The sequence below is a fragment of the Gopherus flavomarginatus genome, chromosome 3 (assembly GCF_025201925.1).
Source record: "Gopherus flavomarginatus isolate rGopFla2 chromosome 3, rGopFla2.mat.asm, whole genome shotgun sequence".
Taxonomy (NCBI): domain Eukaryota; kingdom Metazoa; phylum Chordata; order Testudines; family Testudinidae; genus Gopherus; species Gopherus flavomarginatus.
Window position 1 is genome coordinate 187,411,594 of NC_066619.1, and position 21,286 is coordinate 187,432,879.

The 21,286-nt window shown below is 39.4% G+C and overlaps 1 protein-coding gene across 5 annotated transcripts in view; it reads left to right on the forward strand.

The window, feature by feature from the left end:
- The window catches only part of LARP1B (La ribonucleoprotein 1B), a 115,933-nt gene that overhangs the window by 65,631 nt on the left and 29,016 nt on the right, over window positions 1-21,286 (forward strand). For 3 of the 5 annotated variants that reach the window (XM_050946249.1, XM_050946247.1, XM_050946245.1), the window contains 7 exons: window positions 2,571-2,714; window positions 3,004-3,172; window positions 6,943-7,087; window positions 7,642-7,710; window positions 17,864-18,038; window positions 19,320-19,483; window positions 20,222-20,596. In XM_050946249.1, the coding sequence (XP_050802206.1) occupies window positions 2,571-2,714; window positions 3,004-3,172; window positions 6,943-7,087; window positions 7,642-7,710; window positions 17,864-18,038; window positions 19,320-19,483; window positions 20,222-20,596 (1,241 nt within the window). The remainder of the gene's footprint in view (window positions 1-2,570; window positions 2,715-3,003; window positions 3,173-6,942; window positions 7,088-7,641; window positions 7,711-17,863; window positions 18,039-19,319; window positions 19,484-20,221; window positions 20,597-21,286) is intronic. The other 2 variants (XM_050946248.1, XM_050946246.1) reach the window with 1 other exon arrangement.

Sequence of the window (21,286 nt, forward strand, 5' to 3'; positions counted from 1 at the left end):
GATGTGAACTGTTTAATTCATTGCAGTGGGTGTCTTCATCCTCACTCCCTTGGGCTCAGTGCTTTTACGCCTGTACTGTCCATGCAGCATGCCTGTTCAGAACTTCACACTCTGGCCTTAGCATTTTGTGCCTGGTGTTCCAATGCCCAGCACATCCCTGGTTTGTCAAATCTAGTGCTTCTCGGCAGGAGTTCAACCAGTGTTTTTGGCATAGACCCAATTTATCCTGGCTGGGATTCTTCCGCTGGTCTCTTTGGTCTGACTATCTCAGTTTGGCAACTAGTACCTCCCATAACAGCCTATCTCATACCACCATACATATCCCAGAGATAGTATTACCCACCATACTATCCCAGGGTTGGACAGGTATGCTTATGGGGTGCCAGGCTTCCTCAAAATTGCATGCACCTCTCACATTTCCAAAAGGAACTGTATTGTGGCTGCAGACACCAAGCAAAGGCACATTGAGAGCATTAATGTGCACATCATTCATATCTCCAGAGGAGAGTCATTACCTTTGGGTTCAGGGTGCAGTCAGTGCTTGTTCCCCTGAGCCACCATTTAGATACAGGACTTTGGCACTCACAAAGAATTTACTGCAGAAACATTAGCTTACAGGGAAACAGACTCTAAGCAGAGTTGCATAAACTTTTAAATTTCTAAAATGATCCATGGTACTGTTAGTAACTGAACTTCGGAGCAATCCAATTACATACATAGCTGAGAGTTGAAGCCTTATTCTTTTTCTAGCTCTGCACCAATAAAAATATAAGAATCTGAACATTTTATAAACAGCTCACTTTTGGAAGAGGAGGAATCTCTTGACCAAATGACCTAAGTTTGCACCACAAAGTCTTCTCCAGGCCCTCCTGTGGCACATCTGTCTTCAAGACACTGTCCGTATGTGACGGGTCCAGTCACAGAGATGCCCTTGGGACTGTCACCTGATGTGCTGGACTCACCTCTGATCCCATTTTTCCCTGCTAGCTTGGGACTCCAGAACCCTGCCTTGTTGAGCCAGACACGCTAGTCTGCTGCAACACAGACCCACGTCTGGTCCTCGCCCCTGAAGCTGCAGACTTGAACTAAAAACTGCTCAGTAGATCACCTGTCTCCAGCACCCAGACACCCAGTTCTCAATGGTATCCAAACCCCAAATAAATCCATTTTACTCTGTATAAAGCTTATACAGGGCAAACTCATAAATTGTATGCCCTCTGTAACTGGTGTAACTGTTTGCTTCTCCAGGTATGAATCACTTACTCTGAGTTAATTAATAAACAAAAGTGGTTTTATTAAGTATAAAAAGCAGAATGGTTTCAAGTAATAACAGACAGAACAAAGTAAATCACAAATCAAAATAAAGCAAAAACACGCAAGTCTAAGCCTAATACATTAAGAAACTGATACAGATAATATCTCACTCTCAGAGATATTCCAATAAGCTTCTTTCACAAAGTAGACTCCTTCCTAGTCTGGGACCAGTCCTTTCCCATAGTACAGTCCTTGTTAATTCCAGCTCAGGTGGTAACTAGGGGTTTTCTCATGACTGGCAGCCCCCTTTGTTTTGTTCCGCCCCCTTTTATAGCTTTGTCACAAGGCAGGAATCTTTTGTCTCTCTGGGTCCCCACCCCTCCTTCTAAATGGAAAAGCACCAGTTTTAAGATGGATTCCAATATTATGTGATGTGGTCATATGTCCTGTGAGGCCTCATTCATCACCACCTATGAACTGGCCCACCCATGAAGGTTTGCAAGTAAACAGAGCCATTTACAGGCAATTGTCCTCGTCAATGGGAGCCATCCAGATTCCAAACCACTATTAATGGCTCATACTTTGCATAATTACAATAGGATTCCAGAGTCATACTTCATATTCCTAGTTTCAGATACAAGGAGGGTACATTCATACAGATAGAATAAGCTTTGTAATGATACCTTACAAGAGATCTTTTGCACAAAGCATATTCCAGTTATATTATAGTCACACTTATTGCACTCCATATATTTTATGGAAATATGCTAATGTCGCAAGCAATTTGAATGTTATGGCCGCCCCAGAGGGATCTGATTTTATCTGCAAAACACCTTGGTCAAATGATCCCAAACTTGCTGTACTAACTTTATCCCTAGTCACGATGAGGTATTGAAATTTTCAGAACAATCTGAGTATGGATGTAGATTTGAGAACACTTAGAAATATTAGCTGTTTAGAGAGCTCATATTCCAGCTAAACTAATACAACAACCCTAGGGTCCGGATGATGCAGTAAAGTTTCCAAGAGAATCAGAGTGTGCCTGTGGACTCTAAAAAATTTCGAAATATTGTTAAAGAGCGAATGTCAGTCTTAAACATGGAATGGCTAAGGCAATTCATAAGTTTTTTTGTTTTGAAATCCATTATACTTGAAAATCACTTCCTGCTTTACTAGTCAGCTTCTGTGATGTTTGACTTATGCTTTACAGTGCAAAACTATGTACCTAATACCCATGGAATAATTCTCTGAGACTATTTATTCATGGAACCTCTCAATTGATTGTCTATACAGTACTATTTTTTTCTCTTTAAAAGCTTGGCGCCATGATAGAGAGAGAAGAGATGACCATGATGAAGTTTCCAGTGTCAGAAGTGAAGGTGGCAGCATTCGAGGATTCTTTAGAGGCAGAGGAAGAGGGCGTGGCAGAGGAAGAGGGCGTGGCAGAGGAAACCCTCGAAGTATGAGAGTAGATGTTAAAGATGGAAAATATAAGTTAATATAAGATTTAAACATTAAGTTGTACAACCCCCTTTGCCTCAAATCAAATCCTATATACTAATCCATGTGGCTTGCATGTCACGTTGCAAGTAGTATATCTTGAACACTTTTTATTGAGAACAGATACTGAATGCCTGTTGCACAAATAATACAGTTTGTTTATATCCCTTACAATATTTTTTATTGAATTTTTCTCTTTATCTTAAATTCTTTTCCTTCCCCTTACTCCTCACTCCATTGTTTTTGAAGTGAACTATGAGTATTCGTATGGTTACCAAGAACTGTATGGTGAAAGGACCAGTCAGCCATTTCAACCAGAACTTAATGCTAGTATGATGTATTACTATGATGATGGAACAGGAGTACAAATGTATTCTGTGGATGAAACCCTGCTCAAAGAATACATTAAACGTCAAATGTAAGTACACTGCTTAATGTATGAATATTTTTTTTAGACAAAATTCAGGCATTTACTTAAGATAATATTCATTTCAAACAATGTTTGACCTCTGTCTTCTGTATATCACTTAAGTAGTGCGGGAGATACTAGCTACCAACCATACTAGCTACCAACTATAGGTGTATCCATTACTAGTAAATATCTGCTTAATTATGCTGAGTAATGGAGTGGAAAAAAAACCTGAATATCTGAGAAGTGAGAACTTTGAGAAAGATCTTCAACCTTCTGGTACTATAGTCATCTGCCTTTAATCCATGTACCTTCCTTATTTATGGTACATATACTCCTTTTACTTGGGTTTGAAATTGAAGAATGGATGTCTGTCTGCTTGTCCTTTAGAGTACTGTTGGTCTCTTATCATGTAAGACTTTTTCCTGGGTATGTAGCTCAAATTTCTGAAGGGACTTCGCCCATTTGTTATCAATTACATTTTTAAAAAATCTTTTCAGCTCTGTATTTTGTCAGTGTGTTTCACCTGAAAGAACCAAATAAGAATGTTTTTAAGTGAGCCATATACTAGATATTTTTCAATAACCTGAAGTACTTATTTTCAGTGTACATCATTAAGGAGTGAGAAACCATTTGGAAGGCTGATTATCGCAAAGAGGCATATCATGCAAAATCCTGGAACACACTAAGTCACTACTGAAAAGGGACATTTTCCACCACTGGCTGATAGTCTACACTTTTACATTTGCCAGTGGTGTTTCTCTGTGATGCCTTTGTGGTGGATAATATTGCCGTTGTATTCCATGAAGCGATTTGCCTATTTTACTCTTGCTTCTTTTGTAACATTTGATGCAAAAAAAAAAAATTAAGAAAGGCCTTTTTAAGGGCAGAAAGTATCTGACTTATGGCTATCAACTTCAATCCTATATTGCAGTTTTTTCTAACTCCTGCTGCCAGGCCCCTCTGAGACTTGGCAGTGGACATTCAGCTCCATGTCAGGATAATCGGCCTCCACTGTCCTCAGTCAAGTGAGGGAGGAGCACAGACACTCCACTGTTGGTCAGATTTCTGGGCATGCAGTGTAGAATCCAGATCTTCTAAGGTAGGACACATTGATGTCCCCCTCTGATGCTCAGCAAAGTGTCAGACACATTGGTCACTTCTGATGTTGTTTGTATTTTCTTTTAGCAACAAGATGTTGGCAAGTGTCAGTTAAAGGCTTAACTGGCTGGATGGCAGGTTAACCAGAGTCATTGGTCACCTGGCCTGTTCGAAATCCCTAAGATTCACTGGTTGTGGAATTTGCCTTTCATGAGAGATACTGTTGAGCAGGTTTAGAATATAATTTTTTCATTTTTTCCCCTCATTTCAAATGCTTCTGGGAATCTGAGGTTCTGTAATCTTTTTCCTTTCTTGTTGCATTTGAACAAAGTGGTGGAAAGCTATATTTCTTCCTCAACTATTTTTTAAATGTCATCTAAATGGAAGTTTTTAACATTCTGCTTGATATTTTTCTAATTATAAATTATGAAAGTTAGAATGCCAAAGAGGGAAATTCATGCAAAATAAACTTGTACAGAATGTTCAGCCCTCCAGAGAGGAGTTTTTTGGAGTCCAAGGAAGTAAGGATATTTTGGATAAGTAAGGTTGTATCCTTGTGTATAAATGAGTTTTAGAACTATTAACCTCTAAATATGAAAAATGTTAAATCTCCATCTGAGATGAGAGGATTTCTGATTGCAGTAAAGAACAAAAATGTCAAGATAGAGCAATTCTATACATGTAACGGGGACCAACTTGATTGGAGAGGAGGATTATTATAGGCATGCATATTAACATTTAATAAAAAAATGTCACTAAGTATATATTGCATCAGACTTACTTCAAACCTTATGTTGATTCTTCAGAAATGCTTTAGTTCACATCAAAAAGTAGATTTCATTTAAAGTTATCTCAGGAGTATATCCAAACTTGCATCTCTGGAGGGGAGGGAAAATAAGTTCAAAAGACTTTAGAGAAAGACAGGAAGAACATAAACATTTTCATTAATGTTCTTTCAGATTCCCTCTTCCAGGATGGTGGATACCAGTAAAGTAGTTTAAGAATTTGAGTCAACTTCAGTTTCCTTTATTCATTCCTGCTTTTGGAACTTGGGAGATTAGGTCAAACACATCTCGAGTTTTACCTTTACCTTATAGATGTAAAGGTAACATATTAATTAACAGTGTTAGTGTGTCTGTACTTGTTTTGTCTTTCACTTGGAAAAAGTTAGGAATTCAGAATAGCATGTGGAATATTATTGCGGAGAATATTGCATAGGGACCTCATTGATCAAAGTTTACTTTGCTTATAGCATGCTGAAGAAGTTCCTACTTTTCAGGTAAAAAGAGCCTTAAAGACTCTTCTGTGCTGATTCAGACTTTAAGAAGCGGCTTACATCTCTTCCAGTTCTGAAGTTTTGTGTCCGTTCTCTGCTGGAGTTAAGTTTTTCATGTAGAGTGCTAGTTCTTCAAACTTCTTGGGTACTGAATGCTATGAAGAAAAAATTAAATTGTGTTTCTTCTTTACAGCTCAGACATTGCAGTCCCCTATTTAGTACCTTCTGTCTTTAGTTCAACTTCATGAGAGGTCTTCACGTAATATGATTCTCTCCAGAGACCAAAATTCCTTTCATCTGCATTAATGCCTTACCTTTTCAGCATTCAGATCCTCTCAGCATTTGACTCTCAACTCCCCTTTTTTCCTAAAGTATCCAGTTCCTAAAGGACCACATTCATACAAAGTATCTTCCACTCCAAGAAATTAGGGAGCATGTAAACAGTCTCACGCAGGATCTGTCAGAGTTGGCCCCGCTTTTTGGTAGCCATTGCAGGTTTGAGCTTTCATACCTCTTCCCAGGATGTCTTCAGGTTTATATCTTTCTATAGTAGCTCCCAGTTATAATTCCTTCATGCATTTGCACCATTGATTTGGTAGATCTTGACATCTTGGGATCATTTCATAAAGCAACTTAATCACCCTAGAGACTCGTTCCTCTTCCCTCAATCTATCCCTCCCCTGACCTGGGATACCTAGAGAGCCTGTTGCACCTTTTTTTCCCTCCCACATCTCACTCCCTTAATACCTTTTATTTTTGAACAACTTCACTTTTGCCAAGTATCCTTTGGAACATTCAGGCACTAGCCTCAGTGTACTGAAAAAAGGAAAGTGTGTTTTTTCTGCTTTCTTTCTTTCTCACCTGAGCTTGCATGAAGGTATGCTCTAGACTGCATGCCTGTGCCTATGCGTTCACTCTAGGATAGGGCACCTAAACATTCTGATCTGCTGGCTACCTGAGTTGTAGAAAAAGATACAGATCAGGATGGAGATATTGATACAACTATATGAGGTATCATCCACATGAATGCTGAGAGAATACCATTTCCCTCCCATCCATGTAAGAAGGAGAAAAGAACGATCAGAAAAGGGATACTGCTTTTTTATGTTACTTTTGTCATTCATTTATGCTAATTGGGGAAATGAGGCCTCGATTGTACCTCGGATGAATGTATTGTACTGATCACCATAAAGTACTGTTTCATTTGGCTTATTTAATTAGCTAGGCTGTCTTTATAACTTTTAGCTCATAAGTAACAAACATACGGTGATAAATATCAATCTTTTTTATAATAATAATATACCAAGTTTTGTAATAAAGATTTTGACAAGGATGAACTTGTAGTAAAATTAATTAAACTATACCCTACACTGGGCTCATATTTTCATGTTTTTCTTTCCAGTGAGTATTATTTCAGCATAGAAAATTTGGAAAGAGACTTTTTTCTGAGGAGAAAGATGGACCAACAAGGATTCTTGCCTATTTCTTTAATTGCCAGCTTCCATCGTGTGCAAGCTCTGACTACAAATGTTAACCTAATTTTAGAGGTAAAGTGATTTAAATGCATGTACACAAATGTTGCATAGTTTAAAATGTATTACAATCAAATCTTGAAAACTCCATTCACCTTTTTGCAAATAACAGGGTGTAAATATTTCTTGGTGAGTGTGGCTGGCCTAAACAATCAATTTCTTCAGAATATAATATAAAAAAAAAATGTTGCCAGCCAATTAAGGCTACACAAAGAACCTTCCAGCTGTGGACAGTATAAACTGATGCAGTGCTGTCTGCTAGCAGATGGCACTGCTGCTGCTCCTAGCTTTGCCAAGAAGTGGCAAAGTACAACTAACAAAAGGGCTTCACTATTGCTTTTCAGAAATCAATAGGCAGTAGTAAAACTGTCAGTCATGTCCGTTTCACATTGCTGTTGGTAAAGCTGCATAGCAACAGGTAGACAAGTAGTGGGGAAAATTTTCAAAAAACAGAGACTGGAGGAGGTGGAGAGCAGTAGAAACTTTCCTCTCCCCTTCTTGCAGCAGTCAAGAGTCTGGGAGAAGGTTAGAGAACTGAAGAGCCCTTCCTTTTCATGCCTCCCCTTCAGCCTCCAGGAAGCATTCTAGAGGGAGAAGACCAGAATGATGCTTCTCGCAGCAGCTGGTGGGGTTGTGTGGTGAGCTTCAAATTTATCAGATACCTACTATCAGAGACTGATCCAAAAGATGGAGTCCCAAGCCAGGGAAAGCAACCTAGTAGAAATCAGTGTCATGGGAAATGCACTGCTCACTGGTGCTAAACCTTAGGTATGTTCTCTCCTCCCCACCTACCTCCAGTCTAGTACCTCCAACCAGTTAGTCCTCCAGCTACTAGGTGTTTGTCAATCCATGCTAACAAGAATTGGGTTACACTGATAAGGCTCCAATAAGTAGACCATGAATGGAAAAGTTTTTTTTTAATTCTTTGAGTGACCGCTACATATTCCCACTTTGGGATGTGCCAGCGTGGCAGCTCTGATGGTGGAACAATTCATAGCCAGACCCATTGGAGCATTCTTGCAGTCCTTCCTGCCCCCACCCTTACTGTGCGTATTCTGAGGATGAGGCTATAAAGTAGGTGGCACTCCAGTTGTCTCAATTTCTTCCAACTACATTTGCAAACAGACTGGAACCCTTCCAGATCCACCTTTTCAAGCAACTCTGTACTATTAATTAGTTTTAGGAGTAGTTTAATTGTTTTATTTTATTGAAATGTGTTTTTGTTTTACAATTATCAGGATACTTATAGGTTCTGCACCCCAGGGTGGTTCCCCTATTCTAAGGCAGATCTGAAGGGAAGGCAGCCAGGATTTCAGATGTCTCTTCACTATTGTCTTTTCTCTCTCACTTGTACGAGGTGTCTTGTGCTATCTTAGGGACATTTTCCTTTCCAGTGCACAGTATGCAGGACTTTTACTTCAAGAGCCTGTAAGGAGTGTCAAAATCTGCTCCAAGCCCTCCTGCAGCAGGAGGGCCTATAGTCCAAGTCCTCTAGTGCTGATGAATCTGGTTCCATGAGTAAAGAGTGGCCTGCATTGCCCCTCATTCTTTTGGGAACTAAGAGGCAGCATCCTAAGTTTCTGTTCAAGCTACCATCCTCTGATCCAGGAAAAAGGGTGGTAAAGCCCTTGGTACCAGAGGATCCTCATTCCAAATGTAGCAGAATGGTCCAGGTGTCAGTCTTGGCAGAGCCAATCTTGTTAGGAGTTCCATTGAATCCAGTACTCCTGGTTTTGGAAGGAGTTGTGGTACATAATGCCAGCCCCTGTCAGTAGATCCAGTCACTGTTCCAAGTTGCTCTTATTCCTCTGGATTGGGTCCTATAACATCCTTAGATCCTAGACCGAAGCATAAGGTGGCTGGTCAGCGTAAATCCCTAAAAGCATGTTATACTCTTTCTGTAACAAGTGCTACTATTCTGAATGTCTGGTCCAATACCTCTGTGCTGTCAGTAGGACAAGTTGGATCTGCAAATAGTTGTAGGAATAGAAGTCTTACACAATAAATCCTTGTCTTCAGGGTAGTTTTAGATTCCTAAACAGAAAAAGTGTTCCTTCCAAAGGAAAGATCCTTAAAAACTCAGTATGCTATTATCAGACTTCAGGGAAACCCCAATCCGACAGTAATGTTCTTCCTCAGGCTGAGCTGGCTTCAACAACCTATATAACTCCATGTGCTCATTTCAGAATGAGAGCTCTGTAACATTGGCTGGTGAAAAATTACCTGCCGAGTTCAGACAGTATGTCCTTAAGTTATTTCTCCCAGAAGAGAAGCTCCTGTCTCTTACATGATGGACACAGTCAACATCCTGAAGGGAGTAGCATTTGAGCCTCCACTCCCATCAGTAACTGTCAGTTGGATGCTTCCACTTTGAGATGGGAATGCATTTCAGTGACCTAATAACTCAGTCATTGGAAGCACTTTGAAAAACAGCTGCATATTAGTGTATTGCAGTTGAAGGTAATCAGTCTAGCTCTCAGATCCTTTCTGCCTCACAAGACAAAGTACTCACTGACAATTCGACAGCTATGTTCAATGTGAACAAACAGGGAGGAGCTCATTCCTCTCAACTACATAAAGATATTACAGTGCTACAGAGCTGGTGCATACCTCATATTTACGTGATAGCTTTTCATCTAATGGGAAAACACAAGCTGGTGGATTGTGTCAGCAGAAACTAAGAGGAGTTAACGAATGGTCTCTAAATACATCTGTTGCAAAGAAAATCTTCTTCACTTTTTGGCATCATCCAGAAGTTGATCTGGTCACAATGAGACATGATGCCAGTTGCCTGAGCTTCTACTCCATTTCAGATTCATTCCTACTCAGCTAGAGAATAGGTCTTTTCCATACCTTTACCCATTTTTCTTTTAATCCAAAGAACAAAACAGAAGATAAAAACAATATAATTCTGGTTGCTCAAGCATGGTCAAGACAAAAGTGCTTACCAGATCTCCTTCACCTCTTCAAAGTGTAGTATACTGTTCTCTACCAGCGACCACAAATCTGTTATCCTCAGCGGGATGGTGGGATTTTGCATATGGACCTGTGGTACACCTGGTAGCAAGGTCTGTAGGACACTCACTGATTTAGAGAGAGCCTGTTTGTCAGATGTATAACACATCCTGCTAAACTCCAGAAAGCAATCTACTCATAAATGCTATTGCTCCAGATGGAGAAGGTCTATGAAAGATATAGTGTTAAAGGTCTATGAAGGATTTTTAAAGGGTATAATGCCAGACAAGGATTCCAAGTCATCATGGGACCTTAACGTAGTCCTTTTTCAACTTATGAGACCATCATCTAAAACTGAGTGCTTAGTGTTTTATCTATCAATCAAAATAGCATTCATTGTTGCGGTAACATCTGCCAGAACCAGAAGCGAACTACAAGCCTTAAAGGCAGAGCCACTGTTCAGTTTTCTATAGAAACAAAGTGTTCCTTTATCTACATTTAAAATTTCTGCCCAAGGTGGTAACTGTCTTCCATCTTAATTAGTCAGTCTACCAGTCTTTCCCAGACTTCTTGCACATTCAGATGAATCAAAACTGCACACATCAGATGCTAAATAGGCAGTAGCCTTCTATCTGAAAAAGAACTAGACTTTAGAAAGTCCTCAGATCACTTTATTTCTTATAGATAATCATAATAGACAATCCCATCACAATGCTTCTCCAAATGGGTTAGACTATATATGAAGGAGAGTTACAAACTAGCTTCTGCCTCTCTTCCTGCAAGAGTGAGGGCACACTCCCCTAGGGCCAAGTCAGTTTCTATAGTATGGCTTAAACATATTCCCATTGTTGAAATCTGCAGAATTGCAACATAGTGCTCTGTACATATTTACTAAATGTTATCCGCTTGAGTTAGGCTCTTGATATGTGATGTGCATTTGGTAGGGCAGTACTCAGTCACTGTTGAAATAGGATGCAGTGTACCATTTTCTTCAGTTGACAGTACTGCTTATCAAACTATGCTAAGAGTGGGAATGTGTAGAGGTCACTCAAAAAAGAAATGAAGGTTAGTCCCCTGTTACCGGAGTTCTTCAAAATGGATTCTGCACATTCACACTCCCCTCCCACCTTCCTCTCTACTTCAGAGTCCTAATTAAAATCTTGGACCTAAGAAAGCAGTGGAAGGAACTGAGCTGACCAGAGGGCCATGTCCCCTTTTATACTTTTGCCCTCAGAACATTCCGGAACAATGAAAAGAAGGATTGGGAGAGGTGTGAGAGCTCTTGAGTGGTAACTGCTGCAAGAACGTTTTGCTATGAGTTGTACTGCTAGTGCTTCCCAAACATATGAATGTGTGGAGTCCATCTTGTAGAACTGCAGTTATAGGTTAGTAACCTTCATTTTAACAGAGCAATTGCTCCAAAGTATTTGCTATAATTAAGGTTGCAAAATGGTTTTTATTGATCCTCTGTTTAAAATTTCTTATAATAATCTGACAATTCATTTTCTGCTAAAACTTTCCATGCTTGGTTTCTTGGCTTCCTTTTTGGGGGGCAGAAGGGGAAGAATTGAGCTAATTTTGAGCCATGTTTGATGGTATATTGTTTTGTAAACTTTTTTTTGCTGGGGTGGGGGGAACTGAGTAAACTTTTAAGTTGAAATTTTGCACGTAAACCGTGATCACTGAGAGGAGTACTGTCTTTGTAGATTTCAGAACAATTGGTTTTGATTAAGTATGAGGGTTTGACATGTACATATTGTTAAAACATTTAAGTTGTAGTGTACTTTCTTCACAAGAGATGCATTGAAAATGTGCGTGCAGCTAAATAGGAACTGGTTGGAAACTTACTGCCAATTTACGTCTGTTTCGAATTATCTTTCTTTAGAAACAAACTTGAAATCTTTTGTACGTAACAAAGTTATTCAATTAAAATTGAAGTCATAAAATGAAATGTAAGGGATTCTAGTAAGTGTAAAATAAGAGTTTAAAGTTTCAGGTACTTCACCTGTCTGAGTCATTCTGCCAATTTTTGTGATTGTAGAATCATATATTTTAAATTAGATTTTTTTCTTCAGAATATGCGAAAATAGAACAGTGCAGTAATTGAGAAATTTTGTTATGGTAATTTAAATATTGGCGTCAGGATAAAGGAGTGCAAATAGATCTTGTAATTTCATATTTTTAGCTCTTTCTCTCCGTTTTCAGACATGATGGCATTACTAAAAACATTTTTAGATTACAATTTTAACTAATATACATTGAACTTATGGTCATGCTCTGCCCCTTTCTTCTTCTTGTTGTGTTTTGTTTTTGTTTTTTTTAATTCCCATTCTTAAACTTTCTGTTCTGTTGCTGTGTTAAAGAGCCACCCCAATATGAGAAAATGCGCATCTCATTCCTTAACCTCCATAGTCAAAGTAGACAAACTGGAAGGATCACCTCCTGCAAATTTCTAGTTGTTTTTCATCGTAGTCATTACTGGTAATAGTAGGTATGAATTGGATCAAGTGTGATTTAAGCTGGCTGTATTTTGTTAAGGTTTCAACAGTGACATTAAGCTAACAGCACTATACACATACTATTTGTGATATGAAAAGTAATATTCTTAAGATAAAATATACAAAATGTCCTATAAAGCAGTGATTTGCAAACTTATTTAATCAGGCCACTCTTCTTTGTGTCTGTAGTCATTTATCATCTCTTCTCCCCCTCCCCCAGCCACAAGAACGTATTTTGCCACCCAGCTCTGAAGGCAGAGTGGAGAGCAGCAGCTGCTGGCTGGGCCATGTGAAAAGTAATATTCATAAATATCACTTTTCACAGCAGCTTTAGCAGCCCATTGCCACCATTACTTCTGCGCTGCTGCTGCTGCCATTCCAAGGCTGACAGCCAGAGCCTTCACCGTCTCCCAGTGAGGGATTAAAGGGGAGGGGAGAAGAGCTTGAGCCCTGGCTGCCTCCCAGTGAGGAATTGGGGCGGGGAGGGAGGAAATCCTCAGCCCAAGTGGTGGGGTTCTGACTGTCCCCATTGTCCCCTCCTCCCAGGTGTGCATGGCTCTTTTGCACAAGCCCCACCAACTCAGGGCTGACAGCTAGAGCTCTTTAAAAAAAAAAAGGGGGGGGGGGAAGCACATCACTCATGCCTCTCCTGACACATTCCCACACCTCCTTGGGGAGGCCTGCCCCATAGTTTGAGAACTGCTGCTATGAAGCATATAGTATATTCAAAGTCGCTAAGTTGGAAGATTAACTTTCTTTCCCTGATTTTATGTGTAACTTAGTGTTACATTTAACTAAATGTATTTGTATTTTCTGCACTACACCAGCATAGTTAAAGCTGGAAAAAAAACAACACTCTAGTGTTGTTTCTATATATAGATTAGTTCAATTTTGTGAAGCAAAATAAAGCTATATTGGAATAAAGTGCCTTTATAACAATGTAACTGTCCACACAGGGGCTTTTACCAGCATAACTTTGTCAGCAAAAAAGTCACACCCTTTAGCAACATAGTTAGGTCAGTAAACTTTTAAGTGTAGACCATGCCTCAAAGTGCTTTCTTACATGGAAGGTGGGAAATGTAAATCTTAAACATGCTTAGTCTTGTTTGAGGAAAAAGAAAGAGACAGAAGTCCTTGTATCCCTGAACTCATTAAAACAATTAAAGTATTGGTGACCAAGTCCAAGCAAGTTCTGTCCAGTTGTCAGTGAGAAGAAAATGCCTGTATGGGGCATATGCAAATGGTGCTCTAGGCTGAAGGGAGAAATTCTAAAGGTCCATAAAGAAAGTGAGATCCCTTCTGGGTTGAGGACATAGTTCTTCGTAGAGTCCAATGCTAACTTCTGCTATGGAGAGAGGACTATCATCTCACTTCCCTGTGAAGGACTAAGACCTTGCCATGACATTATATTTGTGTATGCAACAAAAAGTATTATTGACTTGGAAAAATCAGATATTCTGTCAGACTTTGAAATCACGCACAGTGTCTAGCCCAGGGGTCGACAACCTGTGGCACGCGTGCCAAACACAGCACGCGAGCCAATTTTGAGTGGCATGCAGCCGCCTGCCACAGTCCTGGCCCCCAGCCCCACTCAGCCCCCCCCCGCCCACTGCTCTCCCTTGCGGGGGCAGGAGGCAAAAACTTGGTTCTGCAACAGCCAAGCTTCCCCCCTCCCCCGCTTCTTCTCCCAGTGTGGTGCTTTCCTGCCCCACCCCCTCTCCTTCCCTGTGCCAGTCAGCTGCTGGCTCTAGCAAGGGGGAGGGGGAAGAACAGCAGCCTGCACATAGCTCCGTAGAGGAGGCAGAGAGAAGTAGAGAAGGAGCCTTGAGGAAAAGGGTGGAACAGGGCATATTCCTTCCAGCCCTTTGCCATAAGCTGCTCAGGGCAGCGGGCTGGGAGCACCCCTACAAGCCGAGCACCCCAGCCCTCTGCCCTGACCCTCCCACACTCATTCAGTCTTCTGTCCTACACACCCCTAGTCCTCTGCCCTGATCCTTGGACCCCCCCCCTGCCCTGACCCTCCCCACACTGTCAGCTTTCTGCCCTGAAGCCCCTATACCCCCCAGCCCTCTGCCCTGACCCCCCCACACACACTCAGCTTTCTGCCCTACACCCCCCAGCCCTCTGCCCTGACCCTTGAACCCCCTCAGACACTCAGCCTTCTGCCATGCATCCCCACAGCCCCATCCCTCTGCCCTGCACCCCCCACACACTCAGCCTTCTTCACTGACCCTTGAACCCCCCACACACCCAGCCTTCTGACCTGCAGCCCCCGCCCTCTGCCATGACCCCTGAAACCCCCCCCCCCCCCCAGGTCTGGGGTCCTGGCCGCAGGCCCTGCTCAGCCCGCAGCTGACCTAGGTGAACAGAACCCTAGGCTGGCGGCGAAAGATCAGCACTTTAATTTTAAATGATGCTTCTTAAACATTTTGAAAACCTCGTTTACTTTACATACAATAGTTTAGTTATATAATATGGTTTTATAGAAAGAGACCTTCTAAAAACGTTAAAATGTATTACCGGCACGCGAAACCTTAAATTAGAGTGAATAAATGAAGACTCGGCACACCACTTCTGGAAAGGTTGCCGACCCCTGGTTTAGCCATTTGGCGCCATTGTCTCACAGCAATCCGACATCCATGAACTATGGATTGAAGGGGAAGAAGGCAGAAGACTACTCACAAGCATTAAAAATGTAGGATGAAACATGCTACTTTCTTAAATAATTGTAGGTCCTGTAGGAACTAAAATAAAGTTACAAAAATTCCCATAGCAACATCACTGTATTGCCACCTCAAATGTTTTTTTTAAAAATATGAATCAGGCCCTCAAATATCATAATTGGCTTAAAATGAGATTTTAAAAGTGGGGTTCTTTTATTTGCCTTCTGGGTTGAGTCTTTAAAATGAAATAGGGGTAACATTTTTAAGCTTTTCTGTGCAACCATGAATGGGTAGGAGCTTACTTTCCAAAAAACAGAAACAAATCCCACATTTGTGACCTATCAGCTTAATGTTTCCAGTTTTGCATGATTTTATGATGGGGGACATTGTGTACCAGATAAATCAGATTGTTGTGAATTTGCGCTGGTCCCAATCCCACTGGTACCTTCCCTCCATACATGGGCAAACAGCTCCTTGTTGCTCAGATTAATTTTGGTTCATGAGGATTTAAAGGCGAATCCTGTGACAATTTCTTCCCCATCTGTTCCTGTTTTATTGCTTCTGACTTCACTGCATTTTTATGGGCATAAAGCAAAAGGATTAGTGGCAAATGAATTATTTTTTTTTAAAGTTACTATTATCCACTTGCCTCAATGATTGTGTCTTGGTCATAGATTAAAGTAAAGAAAAACTGTTTATGTGGTCCTGTTACAAAAACCTGCAAAAAGAAAACTTAGGAAATTTTTACTTTGGACATGCCGGGACGTAGATAACAAACTTCTTGGGTAATTTCATCCTTGAAAAACAAATCTTTATAAAGATTTGATGAGTTAATCTTGTTAAAATAATATTGAATGAATTTGGCAAGTAATTCAAAATTAAAGGTTTTAGTACCTATTTCAATTTAAGAGCTCCTTTATTACTATTAGCAATCAGAATTTTCCTTTTACAGTGTTTCACAGGTTAGCATTTCACTTTATCTGTTATTTCTTATTTTACCTTTACATCCCCCACAAGGTGCCTGACAGCAGGATGTGCTGAGTTTCCTAGATGCCTGTCAGTCAGTGTTTCCAACTTCCCTACTGCTTGATCTTATTCCTGGCAAGTAGGTTATGATCGTGCTTTGTCAGGTTCAGTCAATACTGGCTACTGAGGTCCCTGTATGGGCCACCAGTGTTTCCCCACAAAGGTTTAAATTTACTTCGTAATTTAAAGAGAAGTCAGATCAGTCAGCTTGGTTGAATTTTATTAGTCTATTAGACTGGACAGTGAGTAACAGATACACTACCACAATTTGTCAGAAACTGTTTTTGCAGCCGATGACTATTAGCTTGCACTGCTTTTGTTAAGAATTGGCTTATGAATTGACATTCTTATAGCCCACCTGTTTACAATTTTGTTCTCTGTATGGGAAAAGAGGAAATAACATCTTATTTTTACCTATAAATTTCCAGTATATTTAAATATTTACAGAAAAGAGGTAAACAAACATATTAAATTCTAACCTAAGCATATGTTTCTTGTTAATGCATCACTAAACATAATATATTTTGCTTAACAGTTCTTGTAAATTGTCAGATCTTTTCTAGTAGTTCTTAGCAAACTAGTTTCCTTCCTCTTAGCATGATTCCCAAAGCACTGTGGGAGTTTGAATCATAGACAAGCTATAGGTTTCAAAGGTTGACAAGGCTATGGCCAGTAAGCTCTCTCCAGGTGACTCAGAATGGAGTTTCCCAGCTAGCAGTAATCACCGCAGCCTTCCCTCATGTCAAAGGAGAACTCCACCAGCAAGCAGCACAGCTACCCAAATTGTAAACCTATTAGCAAAAAGGGAAGGAGAAACCAACACTGTAGAGCACACTCAGCAGTTGGTTTCTATCCTTCCACTTCCCTTGGAGTTTAGAGGAGATTAATACCAGTTACCCATTCAGCCTTACACTAACCAACTTCATGTGACAGACCATTCCATTATACAGACTACCTAAAATTCTTCACTTTTTGACTCAGCTCCCTGTTTTTCATCAAATACCAAAAATGAAGAAAAAAGTTACACAACTTCCAAATCCTTATAAGTCAAGCAGTATTTTTTTGGTATTGTTTCTTCCAACTTTTGTCATATCACATTAACAGTGGAAAATAATTGCACTACACTACTTTGGCGGTTGCTGAACTCCTCAACTTCATTTCATTGTTTAATTGTCCAGAAAAGCAGTTTGCTTCATATTCCGAATGAACACTGTCCCTTAAATAAGGAATTATGAAGAATCATCAATTTTGGTTAATTGGTGCTCTGCATCTGGACTTCAAAAATATAACTAGCAGCTAATATGTGAAACTATATGCCACAATAATTAAAATTACAGTATTGAAAATAAGTGGTGATGAGTTTTATACTGACTCTTCTAGGTTGTCCTAATCTAAAATTAAGTTTTCTTTAAAATCACTAATTTCTGGTATGCAGGTGTTTGAGAGCCTAACGCTCATTTGCAGCGAAAATGTTCGTGCTCACGTCGGACAGTAATGTAAAGATGTGTAGAGGACGACATAGTTTAAATTCCCTTCCAGATAATCATGGAATTGTGTTTAATTTCACTGAGAGATTCACAGAAGTTAGAGTTATCAGCAGTGTTGGCGATATGTATATTTTTTAATAGTGAAACATGTTTATCTCACAGGCTGTAAAAGACAGCACAGAGGTGGAAATAGTGGATCAGAAGATGAGAAAAAGGGTAGATCCAGAAAAATGGCCAATTCCTGGTCCACCTTCACGGAATCAGCCACAAACTGACTTCTCTCAGCTAATCAACTGCCCAGAATTTATACCAGGAAAAGCTTTTTGTTCACATACTGGTAAAGAATTTCTTTCATAGAAACACAGAATTTTAGGATTGAAACTGCTGTCTAGTCCAACAAGTCTGCATTTTATTTTTCATTAATATTTGATTTCATAGTAGGAATAGCAAGTATAAAATTCAGCTCTGCTAGTTGGAATGGGAATTGCAAGGCTGGCAGTTAGAAAGGCAGTGTGCCAGAAGACTGTAAACTTGTGGTTAAGGTTGCAGTTTGGTCTTTTAATCCAACATGTTTTTCCAAGAGATGTGCATGTTTTGTAAGATTACCTTCTCTTTGGTAAATGGAAAGATGTGGAGAGTCAACGCAGAGTTTCAGATTTAAAACTGAATTTCTTTGTCATATTTTAACTTTATTAAAACATATATTTCTCCAAAGGAGCCAGCTGTAATATATCCCTATCCATAGGACTACATCTCTAGTATATGACTGATAACATCAAACTGATTTCAGAATAATTCATAGATTCTAAGGCCAAAATTGGGCCATTGTGATCATCTAGTCTGACCTCCTGTATAGCACAGGATATGGAACTTCCCCAAAATAATTCCTAGATCATATCTTTTAGAAAAACATCTAACGTTGATGTGAAAATTGTCAGGGACAGAGAATCCACCACATCCCTGAGCGTATTGTTTCAATGGTTAATTACTGTCATGGTTAAAAATTTTACACCTTATTTCCAGTCTGAATTTGTCTACCTTGGACTTCCAGCCATTGGATTGTGTCATACTTTTCTCTGCTAGATTGAAGGAACCCATTATTAAATATCCCCTCCTCCCACAAACCCCAGTGTAGGTACTTAACAGACTGTAATCAAGTCATCTATTAACCTTTCCTCTCAAGATAAATAGGTTGAACTCTTTGAGTCTGTCACTGTGACCTGTTTTCTAATCCTTTGTTCATTCTGTGGCTCTTCTCTGAACCCTGTCAACATCCTTCTTGAATTGTTGTCACAAGAACTGCACACAATATTCTAGCAGTGCTCAAACCAGTGCTAAATACAGAGCACTGAATTTGTCACTAATCATGCTGTTTGTTTTATGGATAACTTCCATCTCTCAGGCAGTCAGTGGCACTTTTAATTTATGCTGGAATCACCAATGTAAACTGTTCTTTAAAATACAGAATAGCAAGTAATTGAGTCTTTTTTAATTTGTTCTGATAAATGTCATATTTAAACTGTAATTAGAAGTAGGAATTATAGCAGCAATGAAAGTAAAATCTCTTAACACAACAAAAAAAGAAAAACCTGAATACACAACTAATTTACAATTTTAGAGTCTGCACCAAGTTCTCCAAGAATGGGAAGCCCAAAGAAAAGCTCTGAAACAAGTAACCTTCAAACAATGTCTAAAGGATTATCTACAAGCTTGCCAGATCTGGACTCTGAGCCTTGGATAGAAGTGAAAAAGAGGCATCGTCCATCCCCAATCAAACTAAAGGTACTGTTAGCTACCTTGATAAAATGTCAAAACACCTCCCCCATAAAATATTGTGTGTGCATATTTTCTGAAATACAACAGTATACCACTGCTATGTAGTGAGAGGGAGTGCTGATACCTTCACATAAACCTAATTAACACTCTCTTCAGGCAACTTGCAGTCTATATGAGCAGAATGAACTAAATTTGCCCCAGATCATAAAACTGTCCATTATACTGAACAAAGAACTGTTCATATTATAATGGATCACCTCACTTGATATTACAGTATACATAATATATATGTAATAATTTATCCTAATTTGGAATCTTAAGAGTATTTAAAGATCTGCTCCAAGTAGAAGGAAAGACAACTCTTAATTTTGGAAAATGAACTAGGCCTTAAAATAGGGCCCAAATGCAGTGGCACAGCTGGAGGTGTTTAGATTCTGTTGAAAAATTATACGGTTTACAGTGTGAGAGAGAATTTAGTGAAAAGTTGGTGTCAGAATTCTCTGTGGACCTTAGCACTGTGATTTTTATCTTTGTACTAAGCTTAAGAAACCCTTGCAAGTCAACAGAAATTAGACGGCTAACAGCTATTTGTGCCTTTGAAAATGCCTTTCAGAATGTTCCTCTTAAGGTTTGTTGTTTTTATCCATTGAGATGATCCGGTCAGTATCCATTAAAAGAAGTGACAGAATAACCAAGTAATTTGTTTCCCAAAGAAAATGTCATATGTTATCTATCTTCATTCAGGAATCTGTGCATACACTAGAGCACACACCAAGTCAGCAACAGCAGGCCCCACCTTCACAGGAACAAGAACAAGAAGAGCTTGATTTTTTGTTTGATGAGGAGATGGAACAAATAGAAGGTCGCAAAAATACATTTACTGATTGGTCAGACAATGATTCAGATTATGAAATTGATGACCATGATGTAAACAAAATTTTGATTGTAACACAGACACCACCTTCCATGAGAAAACATCCTGGTGGAGATCGCACTGGCAACCATGTGTCTCGTGCAAAAATTACATCAGAACTTGCTAAAGCTATTAATGATGGTTTATACTATTATGAACAGGATTTGTGGTTGGAGCAGGGTGAAAATGATTCTACAGCCATAAAGGTAATTTTTTCTATCATACAACTTAAACAGATGTTTGACCAAACAAGCCTAAAATTGACTGTTATTGCTGCTACTTATACTATCAGAAATCTAATTGTGTGGAAGAAAATAGAAAATAATTATCATAATATATACCTATAGAATGTGTTGTAATTATTTTGTTTAGTTTTAACTCCTGACTGCAATTTAATTACTTGCAAATGGCTGCATATCACCTATCATGCTTTCTGTTATAGACTCTAGGTATAGCAGAGGTTGCTAAATTCAAGATAAATGTCTCTCTTCACCCTCAAACTTAGATCTGAGCCAGTGAAGGAATAGTTTGTTTTAAACAATAGGGTATTTTAGGCTGGTGGGGTAGTAGCTGAATGCTAAGAGTATACAATAGATCATTTAGACTTTACATGTGCTCAAGCAGCTTGTATTTAATAACATTTTTAAATGTATTCATAGAAAAGACAAATTGATTTCCCTGTTTTGGGGATAGAGTAGAGTATGAGGGAATGAAACTGAAGTCATTGCACTGTAAATTTTATCTTCAGTTTTTTTTTAATCATCTATAAAGTTAGGTGTCGTGAAAGTGCAAGTAAATGCCAGATTTAATACCCACAACCTCATTTTAATCTACATTTCTATTTCCTTGCCCATCTGTGGGTCCACAAACAGCAGTCAACCTGCAGAAGTTTAGTA